The 25,101-nt window shown below is 41.1% G+C and overlaps 1 protein-coding gene across 3 annotated transcripts in view; it reads right to left on the reverse strand.

Annotated features, from left to right (window-relative positions):
- The window catches only part of LOC106654289 (dachshund homolog 2), a 198,547-nt gene that overhangs the window by 97,730 nt on the left and 75,716 nt on the right, over positions 1-25,101 (reverse strand). For 2 of the 3 annotated variants that reach the window (XM_023461057.1, XM_014374081.2), the window contains exons 3-5: positions 19,602-19,640; positions 14,930-15,164; positions 9,227-9,289 (exon numbers count right to left, since the gene is read on the reverse strand). In XM_023461057.1, coding sequence (XP_023316825.1) covers positions 9,227-9,289; positions 14,930-15,164; positions 19,602-19,640 — 337 coding nt within the window. The remainder of the gene's footprint in view (positions 1-9,226; positions 9,290-14,929; positions 15,165-19,601; positions 19,641-25,101) is intronic. The other variant, XM_023461058.1, reaches the window with a different exon arrangement.

Below are 25,101 nucleotides of genomic sequence, written 5' to 3' on the forward strand. Positions count from 1 at the left end.
CAATTCAAAAGTGCAGCTCAAGCGCGTTTCTCCCATCTCTCTCGAGTGTCGACTTTTTAGCATTGTAGATCTCACTCGCACACTTGTTCCTTTTTTTTTTATTCCGCTTCTGCTTCTTTCGAGTGTACTTGCGAACGAGATTTTTTACAGCTGCAACTGACGGCTTTCGCTGCTCGGCTCGCAGCTCTTATTTTCCATTCACTTTCGCCCGGTCCGTGCATGGCGAACGATCGGCTATATATATTCAAAAATGCACGTTTTTATCGCTTTATGTCAAAGTGAGAAAGGGAGAGAGAGTGTATAAGTTTGCTACCGCTGTATGCTTGGAGCACGGAATTTTGCGCTCGACGACGAGCAGCGGCGTGTGTTGCGAACGTTTTAGAGCCCGGACTGAATGATGGATCTTGCAACGCTGCCGAGGCCTTCTATATTCCAATTGGAAAGTGATTATTCTTGTCGTCGTCGTAGAAGGCCTAGGGACTCGACCAATGACCCCGGAATAAGCGTCTTGGGCTCCTGAGACAGAGAGAGAGAGAGAGAGAGAGAGAGAGAGAGACTTTTTGCCCCCGTGCACACGAGAGAGTGAGAGGTATATAAGAGCTGCTGCTCTATGCGGAACGAAAAAACCGATCGTTTGTCAATTTCGAGTACGGAGTATGCTCTGGTATAGTGGTGCGCGGTGAATTTTTCTGCTCTATCATTCCAGAAATAAATCCGATAAACAATTTTCCTTTCTTTTTTTTTTTGGACTCATCGGGTCTTATATACGACACTTTGCGACCGAAAAACGTCATTACCATACGCGTATACAGGGTGGTGGAGTACTTATAGGTAATTGCGCGCGCAACTCAATTAAACGACCCATTCGTCTTATAAACAAACTACGTATAGCTACGTTTTTTGCCGCTATGACAGGTCTACTCCTCGTGCAAAGTCAATCATACCGAGGCGCGCGTCCGAGTGAATAATTGTCGCTATATACATATTGCGCTCGAGACAGAGAGAGAATATAATGAATCGTCCAAGTAATTACTCGGATACAATGTGCAGCGTGTATATGGTATAGACACACACGTATTATATAGGTACGAGCTTCGTGAGAGACGTGGGTAAATGCATATTACAGCTCGGTCCGCGCGCTGCTTGGCAAATACTCGTGTACGTATGTGTGTGTACGTACGCTTCCCTTCTGTGTTGATTTTTAAAGAGCAAATATACATTCGCCGAACGAACTCTTGTGGCCGCAGTTGGACTTATCGTGAAAAGTAAGCGCGTGTGTGTATGTGAAAAAAGAGCCCCGGTGAGCTGTTTTTCGCTGAAAATTATACCTTCTCGCGTATACGTGTATAACGCGGATAGATAAGGAAATTATCAGTGGACACGCGCTGATAATTGTAAAATTTATATATGTGGTTGTATAGGTTGCGATTTATGCGTGATTTCATAAGAACAACGATAGCAAAGGGATATTTATGTGGGTCATAGGTTCTCAAAATTGAACTTATAAGAAAATCGTCAAATTCGAGCGCCTGTAATAGGCTGCAAAAAAAAATGGCACTCCATCCCTTTCAACACGAATGAGTCGCGGGCATATCGCACGACGTCGCGAGCCAAAACCTCGCAACAAGAGAGATATATTATTGAATGGCACGCGCGATGGCGGCGGCAACAACGCGCCACTAATATTGCACCTCACCACCACCACCATAGGTGCAATTCGCCCACTCGTGTACCTTATACTTGTACACGCTTCCGAAGGTACGTGTCCCGCGTCGATGGGTCTCTAATTTATGCCTCCGCGACACGCGAGCTAATTGTACGAACAGTTACATCGTTCGTATGTGGCGTGCACTGCTATATATAATAGTGTACGCCATGGTGTCTCGTATTTATCTAGAATTATTACGGCTTGGTATCAATTCGACGCGTCCGATAAAGCGGGCCTGGCTGTATAACATAGCCCGTGAGCTTTTTTCATCTTACAAGAGCCGTTCTCCAAATTCAACCCCGAAACAAAAAAAATGTAAAAATTCCGCTACTGAATAATTTACATACAATTTAATTATCGATGCGTAGCATATATGGTACGGGTGCGTGTGCTGCGTTGTTATATAGCGAGGAGAAGAATCAAAAAGATATTTGACCGCGAGAAGCACTGCGGCGCGAGCAAATAGACACGCTGCGGAGTTTGCGGTACGCGTATATGTTATACTACTACTAGCCATACTGGTAGCGACTTCGGAGCCGCACAGATATACACGCGGAAGAGCTAATATCATATGTGTATAACAGCGTGCACAGCACATACGCACCCGAGTATATGTACGCGGTGTATATGTGAAGTCAGAGAGGAAAAAGAGCATTACTCTCTCTAGTTCCGTGCATTTGCCTACCTACACACATACACACGTGTATGCGTGCGTACGTGCGGTAAAAGGGCCTATACGAGTGTACAAGGCAAATATTAGTTCATTACCAAAAGTGCCGCGCAGCAGAGAGTCCGAACTCGCATGTACGTATGTGTATGTGCGTGCGCAGATATATGAGCCTCGGATATAATATAACGCACAAATAGCATATAGGCTACCTTTCACGCTATTATATTATGCGCATGAGCGCCCGCTTGCGCGCCTCAATTCGATTATAATTACATGGGATATATGGTATATATGAAACTCTTTTTTTTTATTCTTCCTAAACGAGAGATATATATTTCAAAAGCGAGAACTGCAGTAGTGGCTAGCTGATGCACACGCGCACTTTACCCAAAATATGACCTCACGCGTGCGTACGTACGAGCCACAAAAAAGCCCGCCAGTTAACGCGCGTTATTGCACGAGAGACAGAGTGAGAAAAAAAGAACTAGGATAGCGCCGACGCGCGCGTTAGTATGAAACCCGAGAGAGCTCGTGTGACTGCAAGCTCAGCATGTGAAATTTAAACTCTGCTACTATAGTAGCTTCGCGAGCGGCCTCGCGAAGGGCGCGCTAAAAAGAGAAGTGATTTAGTAATCATCCCGCGGTGATAAAAATTCTCTCGCTGCCCGAATTTTAATTCGCTCCGTTACTTCTCGTCGTGTAGTGTACGTCTTTTTTCTTTTTCGTCTATTTTCGTCGAATACAACCCGGTGGCGCGTATACACGTAATACGCGTGTGTTATCAGTGCGTGGCTGCTGCGCGCTTCTTTCTGCAAATACGTTGCTATGCACATACGTGTAACTCTTGCGTTTTGAATGGACGGATTTCCTCGCGAGCTCGCATGCACGTGCACGTTTCTTCGCTCGCAAAATATAACCAACTGCGTTGATTCATTTCGGGTCTGTGTTTTCTGGTGGGCGCGCTCCTTTCTCGTTTCAACGTTGTACGTAAAAAACGTACGCGAGGTGATATGGAAGTGTAGCCGAGAGATAAATTTCGAGTACAGAAACAAGTGCTGCTATTCTTCTTCTTTTAAAAAATGAAAACTGCATGAAATTAGAGAATAGCTGATGAAATTTATCGACAACTTATTGCTTACATTTTTGCGGATAATTAATGACGAAATAAAATAGAGTTTAGGCGAAGATGTATATTATAAATGAAGGAAGCCGATCGCGCATCCGGTCGTGATGACTAATACGGCATCTAAAAATTCACCTGCTCGTATACCGCGTCGCATGTGTCAACACTCGATGCGCTGCTCATTATCCAATTTGACGCGCGTTCTAATAACGCAACAACACAATGACAATCCGTCACTACGTTGTGCGCCGCAGACTCGAGAGCTCTGCGGCTGATGCGATGATTATATGATGCGCGACGCCCACTATCTCGTTAGATCGCTATTATTTCTGCTATTATTTACTATAATTAGCAGCACAACTAATAACATTTTTTAAAACTAATAAATCCTTCGAGTAATTTGCTAGGGCAGAAACCTCAACGTGTTTGATTTGTCCAGTGCGTGAGTGTGTATGGTATTGGAGTGAAAAAATTATATCACTCCATGACATAATCATAAAATTTGGAAGTCTATTTTTGACAAACTGTTTATTATAGTCTGAAAATTATTTTTACTTATACAATTATTTTGACTTTAACACTTGCAGGTTCACAGACAAACGTACTCGCCATCTAGTGCTAGAGGCTTAAAGTTGTATCATAGTATTAAAAATGTTTGAGGTCGTTTTTCAACATATTTGTTGAGCATTTCTATCATGGTGTATTTATTAATTAAAATTAAAATTGATTCAAGTTGGAACATTTGCGAGGTTACACAAATCTAAACAGCGTCGCAATATAATTATATGATGGATTTTTATGGATGGTAAGGGAAATTGATAACAATAGTGAGAAGCGCTTGACCGTAAAAACGGCAATTAGCCGAAATGTGAGCGTCAATAGAATAAAGTGAGAATAGCCGACGAAATTTCAGAATGCACAAGAATTAGCGGGCTTGAAAGGTCGATTGTAAATTTAATGATAGGTTTTTGCATTTTTTCTATACATATTCTTTCGAAGTTATACTCAGGATCACATATGGTATTAGGAGATTTTACAGACAATTACGATATGTAATTATTTCTGTGCCGCGAAATTCTTCTAGTACCGTTATTTTGTTGAAATAAAATATGTCATTTTGATTGGATAATTCCAATACTGCATAGAAAGCGTTTTGTATGAGTAAATAAAAACTCAATATGAACTAAACTATTTCCAACTAAATTAACCATTACAATGCTGCACTCTTATCGATAATAAAATACGATACAAATTCCTATTATCCTACAATAGAGAAAGACTTTTAAATTAATTGAATTTCAGTCTACGTGGGGAGCCGTATACAGTGAAATACAAACGATTTTTCATTCTTTCATCATAATCAGAGTCAATTATACAATAACACGAGCGTAAACACGATTTCTAGTGTAAATCTCAATCTACGCCTGCACAAGCAATTTGTTTACAAACTAGCTTACATAGAAGAATAAGAAAATGAATAATTGAAACTTTAAAGACAATTAAAGAAGTTACTGACCATTAAATTTCATGTTAATCCCTAATAAGTAACTACTTGGCACGCGCTTTATCTAAGACATCTCTGCTGCTTAATCTTATTATACGCATTCTCGAACTTGACCTCGCGGTCACAGTCGAGTGCCTTGATAAACAGCCATTATCGCTGAAAGATAAAATGTTATTCCAATTGCGGGTTGAAGCAAGAAAGATGATACACAAAAGGCCTATGATTTCCACTCATCGTCGAAGTAAGACTGAATTTATCCACGCGTGCATCGATTGTAAGTACTGCGCGTCGAGAGAAGAAAAACAAAAAAATGAAAAGCACTCCGCGAATCGACTTGACTCTCTCACTCGAAGCTACAATGCGAGAATATATATAAGAAAAGATGCTCCCCGTCGGTGGAGCCTTGGAGAGCCGCACGCGGGGATCGAAGACAAAAAGTCCGCAAGGGGTGTTTCTCCAGATGCTACTTGAAAACTATCCTCTCGAAGTTGTCACACAAATCGATACATACACACACACTCCAAGAACTCAGGGACAAGGAGAGAGAGAGAGAAAGAGAGAAAAAAACACACAGTATCAAGTGCAAAGAGGGGAAAAGCCATATGGCTTTTGACTCTCTTTCTCTCAATCTTCCGACTGAACTTGTATACAAACGAGCGTCAATTTTCGTTTACCATAAATTTTGTGGTTCCTTGGCTTTTCCTTTTTACGACATAAATCCACGCCACGGGTGAGATTTACTCTCGAAATCCATTATACAGCTATGTACGAATTATAATTAAATTCCAGGCTACGGCTGATTATTAAAAAAGGAAGAACAGCAACAAAAAAAGTTCGATACTCCGAGATTTACATTGTAACTGCGTAATAATACTTTTACTATCGATAAATTTTTTGCCCGACGATTAGACGCCACGCAGCAGCACCGGCAGCAAGTACATTAATAGTCTTGAAGAGAGAGAGCCGCAAAGGCGCCAAGTTTTATGAATATTATTATATATTTTCCGCAACCAGCAGATGTCTTTTCCGATAAAACGTCTTTACGGCATGGACATAATTAATGATGTCTTCTGTTTTATACATACACAAAATATTCGATAAGTTTTCACGACGACGACGACGACGAGGGAGTCTCTTTATCGTTCATCAAAGATTAGCGACGCAGAAATTGTCTCTCTCGCGAGCTGATCGTCGTCATTTTTTTTCGTTCTTTCATCTCCACAAGAAGGAGAGATGCAAAAAAATGAGTTGAATTATACAAGTACAAGAGACACCCGCGGAAATATAATATTGGATAGGTGGGTAACAATAACTTTTGGCATTCGCAGCGCGCATGAGAGTGAGGAATTGCTGCATACTTTGCGCCACTGCTACTGCTGCTACGTGCCTATGTGCCACTATAAGACTACTATACCAAACACGCGCGTGAATTATATGCTCAGGAATGACTAGGTACAATTTTCGGAAAGTATAGCAAGGAGGAGAGAAGCTTTAACATCGCGCGAGTCGCGCGCGTATACACACACATACGACGCGCATTGAAAGCAGCAGCAAAATTTGCAAAAGAGCAGCGGCAGAGAGAAGTGCTGAAAGCAGCTCTTCGTATCATTAATATTACTTACTGCCGGGGAGCGAGCGAGTAGAGCTAGAGCGAGTTCGCGCGTGTCAGGACAATTTTGCGCAGCGTCTCACGCCGGCGCGGGCGGCAGCTCTGACACACAAATGCGCCGCGCGCTTTCGCCACCACCACCGCATATATGGATACAATGAAGCTGCTGCTGCTGCTGCTGCTGCTGCGTATGTTTAGAAAATAAAAATAAAAAAAGAAGGAGTGGAAAACGTAAGATTGTATACGATGTATGCATTTGCAATTTCATAGTTTTTGAGACGAGATTTAATTAGGCCGCAGCAGCAAAGTTAATTCAGCGATACGTCATAAATAACAGCTCGAGTCGGCGCAATTAGGCTCGGATGCGGCTGTCAAGCACGGATCCGCCGACGACGACGACCCTCGTCGGCGGCAACGAGTGGCTGCGTGTATAATCTGGCCTACGCGCGGCGGCGGTCTCTCTCTCTCTCTCCCGTCCCTGCGAAACAGATACCTACCTACCTAGCCGGGGATGGCTTCCGATGGATTAGCATAAACAAATCATCGGGATTAAAGGCGAGAGAGAGAGAGAGAGAGAGAGACAGAGGAGTTGTACGTGTAGCGCGCGTGACTTCCGTGATCAAATGTGACGCACGATTAATAATCCTTAAATTCGTTAAATTAATCAAAGTTTCGCGCGAGAGTCTGTTGTTCAGCCACCTGTATGTGTGTGTATGTGTGTGTGTGTGTGTGGGTATCTGCTATAGAAACGAAATGTGAATAAGCCTTTCGGTTACGCTTGTCCGGATACACTCGGCTCGCAATCAGTTTTTGCCTGTGTTTTTCAAATCCGGCAAGAGAGAAGGGATGGGGCCGAGGCGGGTGGGTAGCGAGCTTGCTCAATCGGAAATATTTGCCGATTTAACCGGTGTAAAGAAAATATTTACGCGAATAGACAGACACGGTAGAGAGAGCAGCCGCAAGTTTACGGATAGCGCGCGAGATTGGGACTAATTCTAAGCCCGCGTGCAAGTCAAGCAGCGTCAAGCAAGCAAGCATAGGCGCAGGGTCGAGGGAATGACAACCAACACGATGCTGTTGCTGCTGCTGGGCGCTTTGCATGCCAGAAGCTCTTGTGCTGCTGCTGTTACTCGTACACGCCAATAAATCAGTATTAAGCGCGCCTCGTCCAGCAGCAGCAGCAAGCGTATGTATACGCAGCGAACGTGTCACGCAGCACGCGCTTTTCTGCGTTAAGTTTCCACGGCAGCCCAAATGCCCGTATGATTTGTACAGAGAGCCGGATCTGATGACCTATGCTGCACACGGACAGCGTGCGGTCGACTTGTCCCGGATGGTTTAAAATCGAGACCGATCATCGTCGCGACGCGAAGCTTTCCGTCGTGTCCCGATTGATCTTTGCTTTACCCGTTTGTATACTCTGGTTCATTTTCACAAAATATCGATCGATAGGAAATTTTATTTCAATTTATTGGAACAAAGCGTAATAAAAGCTCACGCAAAGCTTCCTGGTATTTGTCATCACTATATTAGGCAGTCGACTGTCAACAGTGTAAGATTCGACTTGCGCGTGAACACGTTCATCAACAGCCCGGCACAAACACACATACATATACTCGACGACAACTCATTAAAATTTCCGACGCGCTATAGAAGCCCGCGTGTAAATTAATTCCCGCCCAGTCGTCCCGTCTCTCTCTCTCTCTTTCTCTCTGTCCGTTTCGCCTCGATGGCAATGGAAAAATATCGCAACTTTTCAAATGCAGATATTTCTGTGCACAGAGAGAGCGAGAGAATGAGAGAGAGCTTGAAAACACCCTGAATAGCTTCGCGAGCTACGAACACAGTAGCAGCATCCGTTATTTCCGATCGAACGCTCTATATTTGCGCTCGTCATGACGTAGCGGCAGTCAGCCAGCCACCACCGAGTGTGAGAGTATGCGCGGGAGCGAGAGAAAGAGAAAGGCCAACTGGACAAACGTGTATTGTGATTTCGAGCCTTTGAGCAGCGCGTAAAGGGGCTGCTGCTGCTTGACCGCCTGAATATTCATGTTGTAGCATACACACACACGTACGCGCGGATTGAGGGACGATCGAGAATCGGACTTGTTGCGACTGACACTGATGTAAACCTTTGTTTAGCCGAAGCAGCGGCGCAAGCTTACCCCTTCTTGTGTGCTTGTGTGCTTGCACGTGTGTGTGTGTGTGTGTGTGTGTGTGTGTATAGTCACCCAGCCTCGTGTGGGTTTTGACTCGACACCCACACGCCTGCCCTGCTCTGTCATAGCACCTTTTTACCACCGATCGGCCACTGTGCGCGTCCGAATCGAGAGGGTGTGGGGGTGGTGTGGGGGGGGAAAAGGAGCCCAGTCAGTCGCGCGCGCAACAACACAACACGACATGAATGTATATTGCACGTTCAAGCTGTGTAGCTCGCTCTGTAGCTTAGATGTGATTTTAAATTGATTTTCTCGCCTCGAGCTTTTTCTTTGACGCTCTACAGACGTCCGAGAGAGAGAGAGAGAGAGAGAGAGAGAGAGTGATTTCACAGCTCGCACGTCGTCCCGTATATAATGTTTGTATGTAATTTATGCGAGATGAAGATCCCTTACCTTTCCAGTTGTTTCACGATGTCTTCGTAAGCCGCTCGACAGTTGTCCCAAACGGCACCGGATCTGCAAAAAAAAAAAAAAAAAAACAAACGTAATCAGTCTTCGGTAAACGAAAAAAAGTATAATCATCCTTGCTCAAAAGAGACATTCGGTAATTAGGTACTAGCACTTGTCCGCTTGATTAGTATGGACTGGTATGATAAACAGAGACACACAAACACACACACACACACACACAACTGGAGCAGACTTCTCTCTCTGACATCTCCAGTGTACGAATTCACGAATGAAAAAAAGGATGAGAAGAAGAAGAAGAAATTGAAAAACTCATCTGCAAAGCAAGTAGCAGAGGAGATGGCCCGTGTGCTTCGACTCGTTTGAGACTCTTTCAGTCAGTTAAATGAATATCTTTACTTTCCACGTTAGCTATCGTGCTTTGATTTGATTGACTTTGAAGTCACTGATTAAAAAAAAACCGTCTTAAGTTGGGCGAAAAATACGAGGATAAAACAGCGAACTGTCCTTTCATTCCTCGCGCTCGAACTAATGAAAAAAACTCAATCACGATGCTGGGGTTGATGCTAGCGACTCGACGGTTTGTGCCGTCAAATTAAACCACAGCCGATTCATTGAAAGAAGCTTTTATCTGAAAAATTTCGTAGTTCGCATTTAATGTAACGTTATTATGATTTTTGGATCTGATTTTTACTTTGTCTCGTACATCTTTCGTAAGTATTAAAAATTGTAACTAATTAGCATATGTTTTTATTCCTATAACTCTAATTTATACATACGTTGATATACACATTTATTAGGGTTTTAATGCGATTTTTTGCAATGTATCCGGTAAAATATTCTGGAATACTTGAGTCAAAAGATTGAAAATTGATTCTCAACATAAGATAATTTTACATAATATTATGTATAGTAAACTACCTCGGAGTACAATATTATCGTGGCAAAATAGTTTTATCATGAAAAACAGAACGCTTCTAATTTTTAAATGGTTAATTACATTATAAAATTTGTTACATATTTTCGTAACGCCAGTCGATGATTAGAAATAAGAAATTCTTTTAGACTTTTCTAACGAACGTCACGAATTTCTTTGCGCACATGCGAATAGTGAGTATTTCGTGGGATCCGCAGGTTTCAATTTTTGGTGTGTACTGTCTTTTGATGAAAGATCAAATGCCATTTTTGTTCAAATTTCTCTTCGCATTCATCGCATGCGACTTTCATGAACTGTCTTTTGATGGTAGAGTAAATTCGACTTTTTTCCGAATTTCTTTTCGCACTTGTCGCATGCGAAATCTCTGCGACCTTCATGCACTGTCCAACCTCCTTACGGTGCGTAACGCATTTCTCTATCTATAAAAAAAAAAAAAAAAAAAAAAAAAAAAAAAAAAAAAAAAAAAAAAAAAAAAAAAAAAAAAAAAAAAAAAAAAAAAAAAAAAAAAAAAAAAAAAAAAAAAAAAAAAAAAAAAAAAAAAAAAAAAAAAAAAAAAAAAAAAAAAAAAAAAAAAAAAAAAAAAAAAAAAAAAAAAAAAAAAAAAAAAAAAAAAAAAAAAAAAAAAAAAAAAAAAAAAAAAAAAAAAAAAAAAAAAAAAAAAAAAAAAAAAAAAAAAAAAAAAAAAAAAAAAAAAAAAAAAAAAAAAAAAAAAAAAAAAAAAAAAAAAAAAAAAAAATGATCGAGCAAATGTGATTTGAATCCAAACTTCTTCTCGCATTTGTTGCACGCGAAATCTCTGTGCCCCTCGTGGACCATTTTTTGGTGCCTGATCAGGTGTGATTTATATGCAAATGTCCTTTTGCACACGTCGCAGACATAATCTTTTCCACCATCGTGTACTACCCTTCGGTGCCTGACCAAATCCTCTTGTATTCCAAATTTCTCGTCGCATTTGTCACATGCAGAAATTTAGAGACCCTCATGGACTGTTTTTTTGTGTTTGGTCAGGGTGTCTCGATCAACGAATGTCTTCTCGCACTTGTCGCATGCGATATCTTTACGACCTTCGTGGACTGTTTTTTGGTGGACGAGCAAATTCCATTTCAGTCCAAATTTCTTCTCGCATATGTAGCACGAGAAGTCTTTACGTCCTTCGTCAAATATTTTTTGGTGGCAAACCAAATGATGTTTATGTTCGAATTTTTTGCCGCATTTGTCACATGGAAAATCTTTTCGACCCTCGTGGACTGTTTTTTGGTGAGTGAACAAACTCGGTTTTGTTGATAATTTCATCTCGCACTCATCACATGCATAATGTTTGTGACCTTCATGGATTGTCTTTTGGTGGACGATCAAATTTCTGCGAAACCCAAATTTCTTCTCATAAACATCACATGCGAAATCTTTAAAATCTTTGTGAAATATATTTTGGGGTCTAAACAAATTCAATTTTTCTTTGTGTTTTCGCTCGCGTTTTACGCTTGGGTAATTTTTGCGACGTTCGTGTTCTATTTTTTTCTGAAAGAGTAATTGTGATTTTTTTCTAAATTTCTCCCTGACCTTGTCACATGCAAAATTTGTGCGATCGTCGTATACTGTTTTTATGTGCACGAGCAACCTATGTTTATTTCCAAATCTTTCCGCGCACTTTTCACATGAAATCTGCGCGTACACGCCAATAAAAATCTCGTGAAATATTTTTTTGTGCTTAAGTAAATTTGATTTATTTTCAAATGTTCTCTCGCATTTGTTACACGCGAAATCCTTGCAGCCTTTGTGTATTGCTTTTTGGTGACGGTCTAAATTGCTTTGTTTTTTGAATTTCTGCTCACAATTGTCACATGCATAATTTTTGAGACCTTCATCGTCATTATTATCTTTCTGTATATTCTGAGTTGTGTTACTGTGCTTAATTATGCTCGATTTTTTCGAGAATATCTTCTGAAAAATTACACAGAGCTATTTTTCGTTGACTGAACAACAGTCTCCTATTTGCTTAATTTATTTGCGCTAACTACTGTGGATGCTTTTTTACATTCATATATTTCAATGCCACGAATATATTATGGTGAATATCATTCACGCAAGCAGCACTCGTACTAATTTAATTAACAATTAAACTTTGCAGTGAATATGAAGCGATTTAAAAAATGGCTTGTAAATATTGTTTACAGATTTATCTATTTATACATATTGTTTAGGCAACTTTTAATGACTCTCTATTATTTATAAACAAAATTTTGTACTAATATTCGGTGTTTTGTTTTGAATATTTATTACCATGACTTCTCTTATTTAAATTTAAAATTTTGTCTTTCACACTTTTTATACAAACATTCATATAAAATTTAGAAAAGGAAAAGTAAATTATTTTCAAAAAATCAAAAAAAAAAACATGAATACCAAAGATTTTTTTGAATCCATGTTTTAAGCCACACACGAGCATCAGTGCCACAGAGCATCTTACAGTAGGAAGCAAAAATTAAAATATATACAATTAAAGGAATCAGAAACATATAATCCAACTCATTTTTGACTTTAGATGTCTCAATCAATATGTACGCGTCATAATTTAATATTCACGGACGGCATTCGTGAGACCTCGATCATCGTAACCGTAAGTATCAATCAATTTCGGATAATTGGTGTTCATTTATGTCAATCTACTAAACCGCGCGCATCTCTCGCACGATTCACGCCTATTATACACAGCTGCGAGAGAAGATCACGGCTACTCCTTCGTCACCGCACAGCTCGTCAAATCCGTCTTATCTATCTCTAGCCATGCGCTCTCGTTTTTTCTTGCGGTCAGACGCGCGCTCGCGCGGATTTGCATATTAATTAAAAGCAAAGCGAAACTCTCGAATGATAATGCACCGCGACGAAGCGCATTACACGGAGCTTTCCTCTGGCGCGCGTCATTACGCATCTTTGTCATTCGACTCTGTGTGTTCTTCTTCGCGTTATTTCCATTTTAGAGGCAGAGCAGCACACTTTTGCTGCGAGGTGACAGCTTTGACTCGAGATGATGTCCGCGCGTATAGAGTACACACGACAAATTTTATAAACAATCTTGGAGCAAAAGAAAGCGAGGAAAAGTAAAGAATATCCTAGAGCAGCTCGTTTGGAACGTCTTCTTTGAAGAAAAAAATGATGCAAATCCTGCAAATCCGAGAGGACGTGCTCGAATAATCTTAGGTATTTGTTAACGACCTCCTACGAGTCGATCTCCGCTGAGCTCCCCCTCAAAGTCGCAAAATTAGTCCGTTCCGCCTTGTATACAGCTATATACAATATCATTTCTATACCGTGAACTTGGGTTTTATAGTCAATATAGGCTCGGGAGACAGTAAAAAATCTGACACGTGCTTCGGGTATGAGAGCATTCGTATACGCGAATATACGATCGAAAAGAGTTACATTTAAAGACTCGTAAATGTAAACTGTCATTTGTTCAGGTGTCAAAAATTTGCAGAGGGGGACTCTTGGCATCGAAGAAGAAGAAAGAAGAGAGAAAGAAAGAAAGAAGAAAAAAATGAACAAAGCGCGGTAACCTAAGCCGGTAAATGGCGTCAAATGCTTTTGCCACCGACGACTACGACGACGACGACGATGAGCTCTCGACGACGACGACGAAGACGAAGACGAAGACGAACGTCGGCAAAAGAAACGAAACGGACTCGTACATGTGCAGATGACTTGGCCGACCCCTTCGAATTTCCACGGCTTCTTTTTGTTCGGAATCCTCTTAAAGTCGTACACGTTGGCTGCTGCTGCAGCAGCGAGTTTTAGCAGTGCAGAGAAGAAAGCACCGATGCATCGGTGACGTTAAAACAAACAAAGCTACTACTAACAAATCCAATTTCTTTACCGCTCGCCTACGCGTCTTCAGTTTTCTTCTTCTTCTTTTTTTTTGCTCTCTGTCTCCATTTATTCAACAGCGAACATAATATTGTGTGCATACTTGCGCGCTGCGCTTAGAGTCCAGTAGCCGCACTGTGTCAGTTTGTCTGTGTCTGTCTATGTGTGTGTACAGCTCCAATTTGTTACACTGCTGACTTGTCGCGGCTTCGTCTTAGACTACTTCTTTAGCCAATGATATGTTCACTTGGTTGGATACCTACCTACCTGCCTCTCTCTCTCTTGTAATATAGTCATATGTATGCATCGCGGGCTGCAGGTGTGGCCACCGCCGCCGCCGCGGGGCCGTCTGTGTTAATGCAAAATGTCGACGCGTCGCTTTATACGTAATGCAGACAGGTGCATTGCACGTAACATAACCGAATACCTCGTGTGCTACGAGAGCTTTTGAACTTGTGTATACTTATACACTGGGAGAGTCGAGCGTAATCTCAATCGATTATAAATTCATTTTCAGTTAAGCAGATACTTTTTTATGCGATTATTATTTCATTCGAATATATGAACCGAAAACTTCTTTATATTTGACGCATGAAGTGTATTATAGTATATTTATATCCTACGAAAAAATTTTTACCGCTTGCGAATTTACAATACTCTATCTATTGATGAAATCAAAAAGCTCATGAACGAATATAAAACCTTCGATTACGATAAATCTCATTACGATACCAAACATTTTCCTATAATATTCAATTATATAAATTAAATAGAGAGAATTTAAATTAAAAATCAATAAATAACTGTCAAGTCCATAAGCCTTATAAGTACTTCAAAAGTACTCCAAGTAGGTGCGTAAAAATGTTTATAAATAATCGACGAGTACCGACCTTGCGAGTGCTTCCATATTGGGCATATTTTGGTTGACCTTGAGGCCCTGCTCGGTGGCGCGCGCCTGCGCCTGGACCTGTAGGTGGTGCGGCAGGTTGGCCGGCGACAGCAGTGCCGTGTGACCGGCGCCTGGGTGGCCGCTCAGCTGCATGAACGGTATGTGGCTCAGATGCGTCGGCGGATGATTGTAGCCGTTTGCCAGCAGCGGCGATTTCTCCATCCGCGGTACTTCACCTATAAACACACGGATGTCATATATATATATATATATATATTTATATGTGTATATACCGAGTAAATATATGTATATGAAGAAAAAGCAGAGAGAGAGAAGCGACTATTATTATATGCCTTCTTCTGTATACCCATTGCTGCGCATACGTATTTTTTATAATGCGATCCTTACATTCGAACGCGGACACACACATACACAAGCGCGTTAATGCCACGATCGTATAAGATGCATTGCTGTTTATATGCACCGAGAGAGACAGGGTGTATAGTTATTCGCGTGTCTTCGTATGGATAGCGACTATTTTTCCTCGCGAGTATGAGTGAAAAATGGGGAAAAAAATAAATGGAGACGTTTTAGCAAAATACAGAAAATTATTCGAGATCTTACAATGTTTTTTGACATTAGAACTGGACACATACCAACTAAAATTGTTTTTGCCATTCAATGATTATTTTTGATTGATTTAAAATAAAAATTACCGTTGCACGCTTTTAATTGTTAATTGTTAATTTTCTACAATTTGAATGTAAAACGTCAATGAAATTAAATTGGTTAAATAAGATTTTAATAACATTATCGTTACTACTAATGCTAGGAAAGTGCATCAACGATTTGGAAACCGTGTTCTAATATAGAAGCCATGTTCTAATTTATCCAATTGTTTTGTCTTTACCACTTGCAGATTTATCCATAAAGGTACTCGCCATCTAGTGGTCGAGACTGGCATTAAATGACTAATGTTGAATGGTAATTCTGTGGTTTAAAGGTCATAAACGTTTTTTCAATTGTAAAATTTAAGATCGTCGTAGATCCAAATATGAAAATCCGTTGAAAAACAATTGGACAAATAAGTTTATTGCTGAACAACAATTTTGTTTGGCCGCGAGAATAGCCCGTTCACGCACTCGTAAACGTAATTTGACTCTTCATAGACAACGCTTCATAAGGCACAGTGAGAGATAGATAGATACGGAGCGCGTGCGAAAGAGAGTAGTATATAATACTGGAATATACATAAGCTGTATAATATATCTGCAGCGAAATAATAATGTATGCACGATCACGTCTCTCGACGTTCAGGCTGATCGATGCGCGCGCCCGAGAGTTCGTGATTTCTCAAGTCCTCGCGCGGCAGCAGCAGCAGCAGCTTCCATCGCAGTTTACTTATAATTTCAGCGGGGCTTCACTCCGTTCTCTCTCTCTCTCGCCTGTCTATCTATTTACTTTAGTTAGAGACGCCGAGAAAGCAGCGGCTGCCGCTTCTTCTGCATATACCCGCGAGATGTTTATTGATTGTTATCGGCAACGAGTTCGAAATTCTATAAGCTGTATGCACGTGTGTATGTGTGTGTCTGTGTGTGAGTGTGTGCCCATCAGTCTCGTTATTATATTTTCCATTTCTTACTTTCCGTCTGTCTATATAATAAAATTAAAATGTGTTGCAGATGCAAAAGCCGAAATGAAAGTAGCTGAAAATTATACTATTTACGGCGGCGGCGCATTCTCCGACTCGAGACATATAAATCAAAAAATAAGCGCGCGCGCGGGCCTTATTAAACGATACATTCGATGCTGCTCGACTGTACTTTGAAATTTACCTGGAAACGTTTTTGCATGCAAAATTGTGAATCGGCATTCGATATCAAAAATATTCGCTAAAATAGACCCAAAATCCGAAAAAAGGCGCATCTGTGCAGGTCTCTCTCACTCTTTGTCTAGGACTAGGGCAGCAGCAGAAGCAGCACCAACGGACCGCAGGAGAAATTCGAAAATTACCTTATAATTAGCGGGGATGCACACACATACACACAAAACACCAGGCGCCGGCCGCGCGAGCGAGTCCGTCTTTTTCCTTCTCCGAAGATTCTAAGAGGACCTGACAGACGGCAACAACTTTACCATGATATATGGCGACAGAAAAGGCTAACTATTGTCATTTGGTCAGTGGGTTCAAAAGCCCGTGTGTATACGTCGTGTATCCCATTGTATCAACATCGAGAGAGAAGTTAAAGGCAGAGGGCTAAAGACAGAGGCAAACGGAATGGAAGTAAAAGAGACGCGTGGATGGGGCTATTCATTTCAAATTATCTAAATAGCTGTGATTTCGGGGCGCGCGCCAGTATTCGAAAGAGAGAGACTCGGCTCTTGACTCGAATAAGTGCTAGCTTTCAAAACTATTCTCTTTCTCTCTTTCTCTCTCTCTTTGTTTCTCATTCTCTTGCATACATCGTTGTTGCTGGTGTGAGTGTCTTTAAAGCTGTGCGCGCTGCTGCCTCCTGTGATCGCTTTTTCACTCTCTTTCATTCTCTGTTTATCCTTTTTCTTTTTCTTTTTTTCTTTTTTTACTCGACACAACGCGCGCAGTTCCCAACGAAATAATTGGACTTATTACAACTTATGAAGCGCGCGATTTGAACGCTCTTTCAATTCGGAATAACATATATTATCCCCAATCCATATGATTTAATGAAATTCCTCTAAACTCTCCACTTACGTGGCCGAGAGCTTCGACGAGAGTCTCCTCTCTTTGCTCACATCTTTTTCGTTGCTTTATTTCGCAACCGAGCGAGAGAGCTAGCGTGTGTATGTGTGTGTATGTGTATAAACATAAGTATCTCTGATGATGATCGCCGGGACACTGCATTTATATATCTTTTATTTTTCCTTTGGTCAACGTGTTCACTGTGTGTGTATGTGCATGTGTGTGTACGTACGTAGATACGTATGTATGCGCTTTCATACGTGGGTAATGTGATCGATTTACTTGCCTTACAAGTTTCGATAAACGTCTCGTCTCGGGGATAACTGCGCGAGGTCTTTTTCTTTAACCCTCGAAGCACGTATGCTGCACACAACGTGTTCCAACGCTTAAAACACAGAGAGAGAATTACGCCGACTCGTTCTCTCTCTCTCTCTCTCTCTCTCGCCAATTTCGATTCTGAACGCGGTAGTTTGATTACCCTGTGTGTGTGCGCGCGCGCAGTGTATCGGTCATTTTTCAGCCCCGGCTATTTTAACTCTCTCCGCGATCGCAGCGTATAGAGAAGAATTGTTTTATATACGTATACGAAAAATTCGAAAAAAGAGTTTTTCATCGTCGTGCGTGCTTGTATGCGTAAAATAAATAAAAAAAATCGTAATTATACCCGATGTATAACCGATGCATTTCATAAATTTGCATTATTCAAATTTGCGTTATGAGTTTGACCGAAGAAAAGATATAAATAATCAAGAAATGCGCGCACGAGCGTGGTGAAAAGTTAATCACGTTCCATATAACACATTGAAAAAAAAAAGGAGAACTTGCTCGTCAGCTCAAGGACACGTGTATAAAGCATCGCGCGTAATCACCTTTAGTTCAAACTAATCAGTCATGATGTACAAATATGCACTCCTATTGTCTAATGTATCATATACCAGCTATTAAATGTCTACGTAATTTACCGATGATTTCATTTTTTTTTCTTGTTCACCGTGGATGCAATACAACCCAAACTTCACCTTCTTCCTCCGTATGCAACTTTTAATTCTGATTTTGTGCAAGAAAGTAATCGAAACTCGATCATGTGTGTGTGTGTGTGTGTGTGTGTGTGTGTGTGTGTGTGTGTGTGTGTGTGTCTGTGTAATATGTACATTTAAGCGAGCGAGGGGCATGCACCGGTGCACATGCCCTGAGAGACGTGCTCGCGAATCTCTTGACGGCTGCAGGCAGGCCGTGAGGCAGACCGAGGCAAGGAGGCGCGACGATAAAACGAATTCGGTCTTTTTGATTGTTCTGCTCGCTCACGTGCATGTTTATAAATGCAATATATACATATATACGAACGCATTAGAGGTCGCTCATCAGAATATACTTTTCTCTTTTTCTGCATCTCTCTCTATCTCTCTCGTTTTCTTTCTCGTGTACGCTTGAGAGAAAAAAATCCAGGCCCTGATGAAGTGACAACCCGAAATTATAATGTAATGTTGCGCTTTCTTCATTTAAACTGATGGAATCACCGGCGTGTCTTGGGCCAAATGATCCAATATAAATTGTATTTAAGAATTTTAATGTGTGTCTTTATGCATTACTCGTGCTTATTTCTCATTTCTTTCCTGTTTTTTTTCTTTTCTGACGTGAACGTAGACGAAATGAATGAAACGTCATTTATTCACAAGGATAATTATAAACATTTTTTAAAGAGACATTCAATTGTTTCAGATGGGAGCCTGAATCAAAAATCTGTATCGCATCTATCGGTCAAAGCAAGCATATCAATAGTAATTTACAATGCAAGAGCAATGCACAAACGTGAGCTTGAAAAAAGTGAGACACTTTTTGTCCCGGCTAAACCCAGTAGCCTTGCATGGTAAATTACTACTGTTTTTAACAGCTGATATGAAATAATTTAGTGACTATGCTATTAATTGTAAAAAAGATATTGTATTCATATTACCTAAACCAAATCGATAAGCTAGTTGATTGAGATCCCTTTCTGAAACAAAATCAAAACATGTCCTTTTACTCTCTGTGAATGACGGCTTTATATTCTGTTTCATAATTCGAAAAGACTAAATTTCTTAAATAAAAATGTCGCACAGGTGTTTAAACATGAAGAAAAAAAGTATAGTTTATCGATCGGAATTGTCCGAGGCTTTTGGTACACCACTATACATTGGCATGCATTTCCAACTTGATTAAAAAAAAGCGTTGTATGTGTGGTACGGTGGGCAAAAGGCCTCTCTCTGACAGTAGAGCGAGCCCGAGCGCAACGAGACGTGGATAATAAATAAATTTGGCACAAAGTATCACCGAGCGTAAATAACACGTATATAAGCAAGGCGCTCCCCCTCCGTCGTCGTCGTCGTCGTTCGTTCCTATCGTTCTTGCTGCTGCTCTTTCTCTCTGTCTCACTCACTCTCTTTCTCTGCGGAACATTCGTCTCTTGAGCCGTTTGAGTAAGATAGAGGCGTGTGCAGCCCGAGAAGGGGTTGCTCGAGTGAATCCTTCGTCCGTCCGCACGACGACGACGACGGCGGCGGCAGTGCTGTGTATATTGTGTATGTACTTGCTGCTGCTGCGCACTATATACTACTTCTTTCTCTCGCTTGCTCGCGCACGCGTTAATTGCAGCAGACGCGAAAATAAATTGCCAGACTAAATGAGACGGGTTGCTGCTGTTTGTCTCGGGACTCGCGCTGGCTACATGCTTAACTCTAATTCGTGTATAATAATAACGATCGTTTATCCTCCGAGTATCGTATTTTGCTTTATAGTCCGCTGCTGCTGATGCTGCTGGTGCCTGCCGAGGAGGATAATTTTTATCTTTTGCATAATACTGATAATTTCCGAGGCCTTTAAAAAAGAAGCAGCAGCACAGTAGTAGCGAGGAAGATAATTGACTCGTAACTACAAAAGGATATAGTGTCAAAGCATGAGTTATACTCGTTACGACAAAAAAAAGAGAGAGAGAATGCACGAAGGGCTACTCGTATTGACCACTATTTTGGGTCGGAAAATTCGGGGTTTTGTTTCATGATATTCGTAGAATGTATGAACTGTAGTTGGATACAATGATATTTATTTGTTAAAAACACCTCAAACTTGCAGATTTCATTTGAAATGAAGAATTGAAATTTCAGTAACCAAAATACTTGATATATTAATATTGATTTGATTTTTGATATTAACTTTCAGTGAAGGTTTCATAATCTGTGCTTATTAAATTTTTTACATCAACTACACAAAAAATGCATGAAAATTCAATTATGAATATCATTTTTAATTCAAAAATTAACAAAACATGTTGAATACTTTACTCAAATTTGAATATTTTGTTTAAAAACATTTCAGCATTCAATTTAATAATTGAAATTGATAAAGTAAGTTTAAATTTAATGTTTTTATACCGGTTTATTTTTGAGTTGATTGTTCAAAAAAGCTTAAAAATTTAATCAATGTTAAAGACAACTTCTGTCACTAGATGGCGAATGTCATTACCTATAAATCTGCAAGTGGGAAAAGAAAAATGATTGTATCAGTCTATAAACACCGACATTTTCAAATCAGCTTTTACTAGCTCTGTTATAGATTTGTTCTCATGAATTTTTCGAAAAATCACATGATATATAAAATAAACAAATCATATTTTAGAATTGTATCTTTTGAAGAGGGTCGGATACTCCGGTTAATTTTTTTTAAATCTACTACCACTCTACTTTCAAACAATCGACATATATCCTGAACACAATTTATAAAGATTTTTAACGAGTCATGACGAAGCTCTACGTCTGTGTGATACGCGAAATAGGCGTTATAAAGGGCAAATGTGGATCTATAGTTTCGAACAAAGCCATTTCTGATCGATGCTTTGAACTCGAGCGCGCCGCATCCAGACGAATAAACGAAAAGTGGCGAACGCGTATAAATACGAAAATGCACCGAAAAAAATCCGGTTTTTCGAGTAATCATAGCGGCCGCCACCGCCGCCCCCACCTCTTCTGCTGCGGCTATTGCTACTTCATTGGTTTGCTACGCTTGGCCAGTCGAGGCGCCACCATCAGTATGATACAAACATTATCATGGCATGTGCATATATATCATGTGTGCACTTGGACTCACTCTCGGCCTCTCTCTCTCTCTTCTCTCTTTTCTTCTCTCCGTCGTCAGACGTATCCACCCATACGCAGACTGCACACGGGGCTGTTGCATTTTTATCTGTCTTTTGCGCATGCAGGCACGGACAACGTGCCGCGCGCGGCAGCACAGAGCTCAAGAGCACACAACGTTTCGGTCGTTACAACACGGCTACCACCATCGCGCGTTTTTGTTCGCACACACGCGTTTTTATAGCTCTTTGCTAATTTACTTGCAGCTTATAAAAATTCTGGAATCAGCTTACTTTTTTCGTGGAAATGCAATATTTTGGGAATTCGAGATGTGCGCGCGCGCATAAATGTCAAATTTATCACGGATCGTTGCTGCCGTTACCGTATCTTCTTTTCTTTTTCTCTTTCAGATTGCCATAATCATTCTTAAAAGATAAAGTTAACTGCGGAGAAGCAACAGCGGCTTTTGTTCTGCATCAGACGCACGCAGACACGCACGGGTCAAGTACATTATAAATTCATCGATTTTATCGTGGGCCTTTTGGGCTGCTTTACGCGCCATAATATTGCATATTTATCGTTGCGTAAATAATTATATCAATCGCGTATGCAGTCCACCGCGAACCGAGCTATCGATTCTTCGTCACGTTCGCTGTTGAGAAAATTTGAATTTTCTCGAAACGTTTCGCGCGGACAATTTGAACTGCAACACTACACGCAGCGCGATTTCGCACGCCAACACAGCTGATGAATCGCGCGCGATGAAATATATATATTATCGAAGTGAAGACTTGGAAACAGTCACGTGTGTATAGCACAACTGCACAACAGCACAAAATAAAGCAGGTGTGAAATGCTTATCCCATAAATCTCAATTTTCTCTCTCTCTCGAAACGGCCGATCTTTGGCAGCGATAAGACGTCCTCGCGAGCGATGTATGTATGAGTAATATATACAACGCAGCTAATTTTCGCAGCGTATCTAATACGCATATTTATTTTGAAGCTCGGCATAGAAATATATTCTGCTTAGCTGCTGCTGTGCAATTTTGTATATAATGCAAAGCTAATATCACGCTTTCGATTATTGAGACGTCAATTGGAGTATGTAAGGTGCCACATGGACAAAACATGTACGGAACACACAAGTCTAAACAATGTTTCGAACAAATAAGCGGCGGTGCGCGGGAGAGTCGCGGGACTTGCGCTCGTCCGTCGCACATTAATATTTGTTTTCAGGGATCGTCTCGCGCTCGGCGCTACAAATATCCTATACACATTATACGTGTATAGTTGAGGTTGTTGCGCTATCCTATACACACTGCAGCGAAGCTTTGTATATATGTAATACGTTCACGTGCGCTCGCTGGCTGGCTCGCGGTATTTTTTTGTACACCCAAGCAGTAAAGCCTTTGATATATGGCTGAGTCCTTTTTAGAGTTTTGTCAGCCACGCCTACAATCAGCCTTAACATTATTTACACTCTTGCGTGCAAGACTCTCTTGCTTGCGTTGTCTGACCGTTTGTCTCCTCCTTTCGGACTCCTTCAATTTCGACTCACGTTTTTTCTCTCTCTTACTCTTACTCTTCTGGCTCCCAAAGAGCTTTTGTCTTTACTTGGTCGCGCGGTCTCTCTGTCTTCGATAGTGGAAATACGCGCATATACACACACACAAACCGAATGGCATTTTTGACTTATGTGACTCACGCACTGATAGCTATAAGGTACGTGCGATGGAGGAGCCCGGGCTCGTATTCGATTAGCCGAACGCTACTGCGCGGCCTGTCGTATCGAGAAATTTCGTACAATTTACTGGGTAATATTCGACCGAGAGAATCACATGTAGGCGCCTTTTGGATTTGGAAATACTAGAAACTCGCAAAGCATCGATGCAATGCCATGACGTGTATAATAATAATGACTGAACAAACAATGCGTCCGAGCCGCAGCGCGGATCGTTTTATAGTTTTTCCCCCCTTCTAGGCGCTGCTGCTCCTCTTCTCTATCCCGGTGCTGTGTGTGTCTGACGCGGAGCTCGCGCGCGCAGTAATCCAAAGCATAAACATAGTATTGTACTTTTGCTTCCACCTCCCCCTTCTCACAAACATACACACAGACAAACCATGTATATTTTTTTATATTAATATCTTTCGACTGGATGAACTCGAGGTATATCTCGCGCGCGCCGGCATATGCGTGTGCATGCGTGTGTACCGGTTTCCTTTATCGCACAATACCCGGAGAATCATTTCTTCTGTCTCTCTCTTTCTTTTTTTTTCTTTTCCTTTTTCTCGCTTTAGATTTCGTAGTTTCGCTGAGTTATTTTTTTTATTTTGGCTCTTATTATATTTTCGTTCGAGCGAATTCGACTGATTCGTTCGCCTTTCATTCATCTCTCTCGATCTTTGGCTCTGCGTGTCTTTCTTTTTCGCTATAGCATCCTCGATATGTATCTTCTTTCATTTTAACGTCAGAGAGCAGCGCGGAGTTTGTATATTTGTCTATAACTATTATTGCATTCGTTTGTTTGATCATGCGTTCATATACATTTTGTCTTTTCTTTGCTTTTTCTTACAATCATCGAACGGTGCCGCGAATAATATGCTTCGATGAAAGTATGTTACCAACATTCACGAAAATAAAAAAAATTCGCGTGTCCTTGCTGCCACATCCTCGATATTCAACCGCGAGCTTGCTGCTTCACCACATAGTTTTGATATATTCACAAAAATGTCCCAGCTCGAGAGCGCGGCTCAATTTAGGTAAAATGAAAAAGGGTAGAGTTTATATCGTAAGCAGCTCGTTTATTCGCCGCAGTACCATATCCACTAATGAGTAGCCGAGCAAGTGAGCAAAAACACGCGGACAATGTGTAGATTTTGCGAGCCACAAATACGGGTTAGTATTGTTCCTGGGCGTGTAAATTCCCAAGCAGCGGCAGTAGCCACCGACGACCACCACATCGCGCATTATGAACTTGAGCTCCAAAAATTTCACCTCCGCTATGTACGTAAACACGCGCGGTGGCAGCGGCAGCTCAGCCTCCTCCTCCTCCTCGTCCACACACGCATGTGGATAGAGAGAGAGCGTGGCGCGAACGAGATAATAATAACTCACCCGTGCACCGTGTTGGGCGCTTGATTTTCGCGTTTTCCGGCAGCAGCGGCCTGCGGATCAGTGAGATATTTCAGGCGTGATATTGTTTACGAAAGCAGAAATCAAGAGCAGCGGCGGCAGCTACACTGCTCATTCGAACTAATTATTCGGACGCTTGGTTCAATTTATATTATCCCACGAGTAAATGTATTTATGAGTGGGTTTTCCGCCGAATGAAATGTATACAAGATT

The sequence above is a fragment of the Trichogramma pretiosum genome, unplaced genomic scaffold (genome assembly GCF_000599845.2).
Source record: "Trichogramma pretiosum strain Unisexual culture from Peru unplaced genomic scaffold, Tpre_2.0 scaffold94, whole genome shotgun sequence".
Classification (NCBI taxonomy): domain Eukaryota; kingdom Metazoa; phylum Arthropoda; class Insecta; order Hymenoptera; family Trichogrammatidae; genus Trichogramma; species Trichogramma pretiosum.